This window comes from Crocodylus porosus, unplaced genomic scaffold, assembly GCF_001723895.1.
Source record: "Crocodylus porosus isolate Cpor-Errol unplaced genomic scaffold, CroPor_comp1, whole genome shotgun sequence".
NCBI lineage: Eukaryota > Metazoa > Chordata > Crocodylia > Crocodylidae > Crocodylus > Crocodylus porosus.
In genome coordinates this window covers 97,350,355-97,357,999 of record NW_017728943.1, presented here as the reverse complement: position 1 = coordinate 97,357,999, position 7,645 = coordinate 97,350,355, and the positions used below count along the sequence as shown (strand labels likewise).

Below are 7,645 nucleotides of genomic sequence, written 5' to 3'. Positions count from 1 at the left end.
TCTAACCTAAACCTACCCTCTGCCAGCTTGTGACCGTTATTCCTGGTCACTCCTGGCGGTGCTCAGGGGAACAAGGACTCACCCAATGTCTGCTGGTCCCCTCTGACTAGTTTGTAAGTGGCCACTAGATCCCCCCTCAGGCTTCTGTTGTGGAGGCTGAACAGGTTCAGGTCCCATAGCCTCTCCTTGTAGGGCCTGCCCTGCTGCTCCCTGATCATGTGAGTGGCCCTCCTCTGGACGCTCTCCATGTTGTCCACATCCCTCCTGAAGTACGATGCCCAGAACTGGACACAGTACTTCAACTGCAGCCTGACCAGTTTTGAAGTTGGCAGGGTGTTTTCCCAGAGAGCTGTGTCTTGGAGTTGTCCTTTGTTGTCCCATTTAAGGTCTCACTTTCCACAAGAGTCACGTACTGTCTGAGCATTCAGGCATTTCTGCCACTGAGGAACAGGTTTCAGGCCAGCTGCCTAACAGGACTTGCTGGTCCACTTTTTTGGGAGTCTCCCGGGCATCCTCTAAATCAGGGATAGGCAACCATATCTGCTTGTGGGCCAGAACGATCCACCCTGGGTCCAAGGCAGGTGCTAGAACACAGTCACAGCCAGCACTTCTCTTTGCAGCAGCACAGAGAGAGTGTCCACAGCCGGTGTTTGTGTCTGCAGCGGCACAGGGAAGCACCTGCAGCCAAAGCCCCCCACAGCTGAATGCTGCTGAAGCCCCATGACTGTAGGCTAGATCAAGTGTTCCACGGCCCAGATCCGACCCCTGGGCCATAGGTTGTTGCCCTGGTCTAAATGACTGTTTAGTAACTCTTCCCAGAAGCTCTGGCCAAAAGCAGGCTGGAGGTGGGAGCCTGGGCCCCAATCACTGGTGGGTAAATGCAGTTGAATGCCATGAGGTGGAGGTCACATCTGTCTGTCTGTCCAGCCAAATTCTGTTGCCCCATTTCCTGCTTCCTACCAGCCTGTTCCAGTTCCTTGTTGATACAGTGCCCGCTCTGAACATACCTCTGCACAGTCAGACACCAGTGTGGAAGATGCTTGCCTTCTTACCCAGGTTTGTCAGTTGACAAAAGGGCTTGGATGTCCCTCCCCCTGCCATGCTAACCATTGTGGCTGGCTGGGGCACAGTGTGCTTCAGTGCGGGGGTTCTGTAGTGAAGCCCCCTCACTGCAGCACATGGAGACAGGGGAGCAACCAGCCCAAGGCAGCCTGCTCCCTTGTCTCGAGGCACCCTACACGCTAGCCAGCCAGGCTGGAGCTGGGCTGTGCTGAGGCACAGAGGCTCCACAGTAGACTGAGCCAGAAAAGCACGCCTTGGGCTGCCTGCTCCTTTGTCTCTGCATTTGTCCTGGTGCTTGCCACTTCAGTGTGGATTGCACTGCTTTTTTGCTTTTTTTCCCCAGGATTTTTTTTTTGCTATTGGGAAATCCCAGTAGCAAATTTTGGCCCCATACTGCAAATTAGCAGCACGGCACACTTATTAATATACAACCCGTGTGGTCTGTGGCACTGCAAAGAGGTTCACATTGCCAGAGCTCACATGGGCCTGCACATCAGGATCCAGCTCTGGTATCTGGTTGCTGTACCATGCTGGTGCCTAACTGAGATGCAGTGGCTATGTCCAAGGTTTTAAGAGTGTGCTTCCAGAGTCAGTGATGAAAAATCTTATTATGCTTACATATTTAAATGAGATTTTGTGAATTCAGAGGGAAAAGTGTTGGCAGTGTTGTCTCGCTTCACCTTTTAGCCCTTGGCTCTGCTGGACTGTAGAAAACAGGAGGCCTAAATCCTCAGAGGGACTTGGCCACTGTTAACATGTTCAGACTGCTACTCCGCTACTGCCGAACCGACAAACTTGCCCGGACGTGGTATGTGCAGAGCCGTCTGTCCAGTGCTGTCACTACACAGGTCAGGGCCCTGGCAACCCTGAAACAGGATTCTCCAGAAGGGCACAGTCCTGTAGATGTGTTTAGAATATGCTGGTGTGTCCTGCTCAGAATGAGCTTGTGGCTTCACATGCTCCTGAGATATGGGAGACCAAGATTCACGTCCCAATTGCAGACCTTGTTCACTGGGTGTCTAAGTGGGAGGATAGGGCAGTCTCTGGTGTGTGGGAGACAGGGTTGAGTCCCCGCTCCAATAAATCTGTATTTATACGAACTGAAACATCAGCAAATCTGAGACCTGCTCTGAATATCTGGTGTTTTGGTGGGTTTAGGGCACTCATCTGAGAGCTGGCTTCAGATTTCTGCTCTGAATTGGTCAAGCAAGGAGTGGACCCTGTGGGTCCCATGTGCCAGGGGAGTATTTTCAACTCCTGGCTACCGCATGTTCTGTGGTGAAGTGATCTCCCCCTCATTCCATTGCTGCATTGCATAGCGGACCCTCGCTTAGGGCTGCAGACTCCAGTAAGTGACAGGATGGGAGGTTGCATTGTTGGGTTTTGCATCGTCTGTGTCACAGAACCTTTTGATGAGTGGAGTCCATGCCCCTAAGGGAAGTGTAACAGTGAGGAGCAGTAGAGTTCTGTATTAGTGGGATGATCCCAGGGACCAGGTTATCCCATAAAATATTAGTGGGTGATTTCTCTCTGCACTTACACTGGAGAGAGAGTTTAGCTGAAACGCTTATCTGCAGAACTTTTTCTTTGCTTTTCCTGCTTTATCTCATTTGACTAAGAGGTGTGTGTGCGTGTGTGTTTGTTTTTTTATAGAGTATGGTGCTCCTGAAGAAGGGGAACTGAAACGACAACAGCCTTTCACTCTGAAAAATCAGTTGCTAAGTAAGAGTCTTGAAATGAATATATTATACATTTTTGCATTTAAAATCCAGCTGTTACAAAAAGATTGTTTCTAGAGTACCAAAGTTTTGAAGCCAGTTTATGCATGCTGCTGCCTTCCTGTTTGTTCAGTCTAATAATGTTCCCAGACCACATTCCAATAAATAAGAATTTCCTTCTATATTTACAGTGTTATTAGATTGGTATTTTTGTGTCTGTAACACATGAAGGGCAGGAAGTCTTGTGGGATAAGGTCCACAATCATCCCTCAACCTTATGTGTAAAGTCCCAGTTATACAGTTTGGTGAATAATGTGGAGATATTATGCAGGTAAACTTTGGATAATTCCTGGAATCTGTCAGGAGGCAAAAGAGAAAGGTGTCCTACATTCTCACAATTGATCCACAAAAGGAAGAGCAGATGAGGTAGTATGACCTTACAGCCACAGTGTAGTAGACTGGGCTATTTCAATGACGGTTTCTAGAAGAGGCGGCATGAGGAGGCTTAAAGGGTCAAAAGCCTTTGAGAGCTGGCCGTGACACATTACCATGGGCTGGGGAGACAAAATCCCGAGGAGCAGGATGAAAGGTGTAGTTTTGGCTGATGATTCTTTGCTTTTCTGTAACATATGCAGTCAGAGCAAGACTGCTTAAAACAAGGAGCTCCACATTCCAATTAGGGCTCAGATTCTGTTGATTTAGCCAATTTGAGAGGGGGAAACCAAACCCAATCTGTCTGGACGCAGCCACAATTCAGGGCTTCTGTCTAGAGCTGGAGAGCTATTGCCAGAAGTGGGCTGTGGTAGACTTGGGTTTGAAATCCAGCTAAATTTGTCACCATAACCCTTTTTTTTTTTTTTCTTTTTTTTTTTTTTTTTTAAGCTGTGACAATTAAGTGTCCTGATAAACCTGATCAGAAACCAATGGAGAAGAAACTACCAGGTAAGAACTGGGATGTTAGCAAGTTGGTTTCAGTGGCTGCTGATGTGGTGCTTGCTTCTCTTTTCTGCAGTCTGTAAATAGTTTGAGGACAGTGGGAGGCAGCTGCTTCCAGGGAGGCCAGCACAGGTGACCAGCTGAAGACACTGCCCACCTTCAAAGACAGGACCTGTGCCTTTATTCTAAACAACCTGAATGTTGGTTGAGGAATTTGGAAACAGGATGTGAGCCTGGTGTCTGGAGGCTTTCACCTCAAGCCAGTACTGAGCCCTATTACCATGTGGTGGCTATTCATTGATCTGTGAAAAAGCATGTTGCTGCTTTAATTCCAGCTCTTAGTGGGCATCTTTCTGAACAAGCAAACAGTGGTCACTCAATTCCTTCACTCCTAGGCCTGCTCTCTCCAGAGCAGGCCAGAAGCATACTGGAAGGGGCAGTACAGAAGAGGGCAGGTAGTTGCAACCTCTCTCCTGTTGATAATTTTTAAAAGTACAAATTTTAAATGAAGCTTGCACAAATTCTAAACACTGCCTTTTAGTCTTGGTACAGGGGGGTCTGCAGGGTGGTATCCAGGCCAGGATATGCCAAAGACTAGTCATGCTGTTAACTTCCAAGTTATAGTTGATGTACAACATGCAGTATTTGTGTACTGAAACAGCAGTAGCCCACTCACGCCTGCTGGGGTAGGACTCAAATCAGTAAATGCAAAGAATTTGCCTTCAGTATAGGCCATCTTCAGTTTAGAAAAATTATGACTTGGTTATCAGAATTGGGCTTCTTGATATTGAAATCAGAATGAAAGCTTAAGGCAGAAATTTAATCCAAAAGGACAGGAATTCTGTGACTGCAGTTACCCGAGTGTGTGGTGTGGCTGGGAGAACCTCTTGGTTTCATAGATATCACTGACTCCTCTCAGAGCTTTGACTGTTTGAAGCTGTGGGCTTCCCAAGCAGGAAAAGAAGCATGTCTGGATGGTGAAATGTGCAGAGAGAGACATTCTCTGAGGAAAGACATGTTCAACATTTATTCTAAAATAAATGTCACATTTATTATCACAAGTTGCATAAAATCAGATACAGCTTTTACAAAATCTTTGATAGAAAAATATTTGTCTAAGTACAATGTGGCATTACAGGAATAACTCACTATTGCTGTGCCTTCAGGTAAAGCTTCAAAAAAACCAAAAAAATAACCGAAATATCCAGTATCTCTATTCCAAACACAGTGAACCTTTTTTACAAACTAAATTTACTCATTCAAGTTCCATTATAAAAATATCCATTCCCATCGCTCTCTGCATTGGTTCATCATGTAAGTGCGTAACAACTCTCACAATATGTTTAGAACTAATGAAAGTAACTGAATTCTGCAAACTGGGTACAGAAATGGTTCCAGAAAGACATTTGTCCATTTGTTCTGGGAAAGCTGAGCCCTGGGGCCAAACGTACCAGGATGGTATGCCATACCAGGAGGGGTGCTAGTAGGGAAGGTGTGTGATATGTGCTGAAGGTCACTTAGGTCAATCATCCATCCTAAACATGAACAGGAAAGAATGAGGCTAAAAATCTTTAATTTGGTATCTAAGGTGAGGAGAGGTTAGGTAGTAGCATTCCAACACGTTACTTATCAATCTAATCTACTAAAGATAAAACAGACCTCAGCTTGGTGCTAGCAGTTCTCCTCAGACCACAAAAGGAATGATTTTGCTTTTAGAACTGAATCAGAAATAACCATTTTATGGACTAACTACAAAAAATGTAAAGTTGCAGGGGCATAAATGCCTCAAATGGCCACTTGTTCTGGGTAAACGCTTGGCTTTCTTTTTTTCTCCCCTCAACAGATTCTATGACTATTCAGAAGGTCAAAGGATTGCTGTATCGTCTGCTTAAAATTCCTGGTTCAGAACTGAAACTATCCTATGAAAGTTCGAAAGTAAGTTGACATTCAGTAAATCAATGCATGAATTCAAACTTATTTCTGAATAATACAACTCGTGAAAGGTCACCACTGCATTCTAGAAGGCCACAGAAAGAACCTCATTTCACTTAAAGCACAGCATTCTTCTCACTGTAATTTAAGGCTCTGTTCAACTGCGATAAAAGCATAGCTCCCCTGTTAACTGCAGCCATCTGATCCAATTCTCACTTGTGTGTTTCAAATGAGCCTGATGAATGTCTGCATTTTTTTTAAATCCTAGATGGAAGGTAAAGAAATTGAGCTAGACAATGACCTGAAGTCCTTGCAATTTTACGCAATAGAAAATGGAGACTGCATGTTAGTACGGTGGTAATATACATTTGTAATGGACTAAAAAAGGACTGTGCAACTTCGGAAGAGAAGCCAGGGACTGCCTGAACAGAATCACTCTACAACTTGTGCCTGCACATATTTGTGTGGAAGAACATGGATTTTGTACACAGGGATGGGACCATTTTGAAAGAAACTCCTGGCTCCTGCACTACTAGTAGCTCAATAAATGAGATTAGCAATTCACTGCGGTTTGGTTTTTCAGTAAATTGTTTAGCATATCAGAGGAGCAGAATTTTACTGGTTCTTTAAATTTGCAGCCTAAATGGCAGTGGAATAGGAGTTTTCCCTTAAGTTCATGCTGCAGTGGTGCGGAGAGAACAGTACATTTGTTTCAGAAAACAATATGGAATCCAGAATCGTATTTTCACTTATAATAGGTGCAAGCAACAAGCTTCTAAGAGAACTAATGTTGTACTGGAAAAGGCCACTTACATCACCTTGTCTCCTTCACTTCTAAAGACCTTAAAAACAGAGGACGTAAACACAGCATCTCCAATGCTTTGCAGAATATTTAAGATTAAAGGCTGACAGACATAAGCCTGTATTCTACTTAATCAGTAAGAAAAATGGATAGTGCCGTTAGACGAGACTGCTGAATTTGAGAATTTATTAAAAATATCTTGTTAGCATGTTGCAGGGCATTACAATTTAAAAGGTAGTGTCTATACTGGTAAATTGCTTGAACCTGCTGTACTTTCAAGTGTGTACCCTTTATCTAATTATTCACAGAGCCATCAGAATTCCCTTTTGAAACTGGCTATATTTGCAGTAGTTCAAGATTTGGTATAAGCAAACTTTGATACCTGGCATCATCATCCCATCCAAATGATTAAACTAAGTATAAAAATACACCAGAGAAACCCTGAACCCAGCTATCCCAAGCTCACATCGCTGCTGTCTTGAATAGCAGATTACATTAATTCTGCAAACAAATATCCTGGCCTACAACCTGGACTTCAGGGAGAGTGAGCAAGTGCAAGACTGTACACATAGGCTCAGACTTACTTAGATCCAGGCTTCAGGCAGTATTCCAGCCCAGAGTTAAGTCAGTAGTGCTTTAATTTAAAAAACAAGCTAGTTGGCATTCTGCTGTGTGCATTTATCATTTATTCATTACAAGAAGTGCTTTGACTTAATAAAAAAGAAATTGCTTATCTTAAACATTTTGGTTTTTCTCAGACCAACACCTACCCTATAGAAAATGTTAATGTGACGGTATCAGTCAGTTAGTTATCAAAAGGGATGTGCAAATCCATTGCAGGTGGAATTCCCACCATTCACCACCTTAATATTCCTGATTAGGTAACTCCTAAAACCTGTCTGTTGCCTGGCCTCCAGTCTGTCATCTTTCCTCGCATCTACAAGGATCTCCACACAGTTCCTTCACCCTCCAGAGCTCTGTTAGTTCCTGTGGAGAATACTGAGGGGAAGACAGCATGCCAGACTCACATGTCTTCTCGCACAACCAGAGACTATCCTGTTAGAGACAATGAGTTCAATCAGAGATTTTAAAAAAGATTTCACCATCTACATTAACACTTGCTACAATGAATCAGGTATTTATGGTGTACCGCACACTTGTTACTAGGATCACGAGTTGGTGATGGTGGCCAACG

General features: G+C 44.2%; 2 protein-coding genes across 4 annotated transcripts in view; one reads left to right on the top strand and one right to left on the bottom strand.

Moving 5' to 3' along the window:
- Positions 1-6,212, top strand: part of TBCE (tubulin folding cofactor E) — a 49,280-nt gene extending 43,068 nt beyond the window's left edge. For 2 of the 3 annotated variants that reach the window (XM_019549835.1, XM_019549836.1), the window contains exons 14-17: positions 2,716-2,784; positions 3,663-3,722; positions 5,560-5,651; positions 5,917-6,212. In XM_019549835.1, coding sequence (XP_019405380.1) covers positions 2,716-2,784; positions 3,663-3,722; positions 5,560-5,651; positions 5,917-6,009 — 314 coding nt within the window. In that variant the 3' untranslated portion in view covers positions 6,010-6,212. Of the gene's footprint in view, positions 1-1,749; positions 2,785-3,662; positions 3,723-5,559; positions 5,652-5,916 lie in introns of those variants that run through there. The other variant, XR_002103686.1, reaches the window with a different exon arrangement.
- B3GALNT2 (beta-1,3-N-acetylgalactosaminyltransferase 2) overlaps positions 5,764-7,645 on the bottom strand; it is a gene marked incomplete at its 5' end in the record, with an annotated part of 56,614 nt that continues 54,732 nt past the window's right edge. The window contains one exon of the mRNA XM_019548614.1: positions 5,764-7,506. Within this exon, the coding sequence (XP_019404159.1) occupies positions 7,372-7,506 (135 nt within the window). The remainder of the gene's footprint in view (positions 7,507-7,645) is intronic.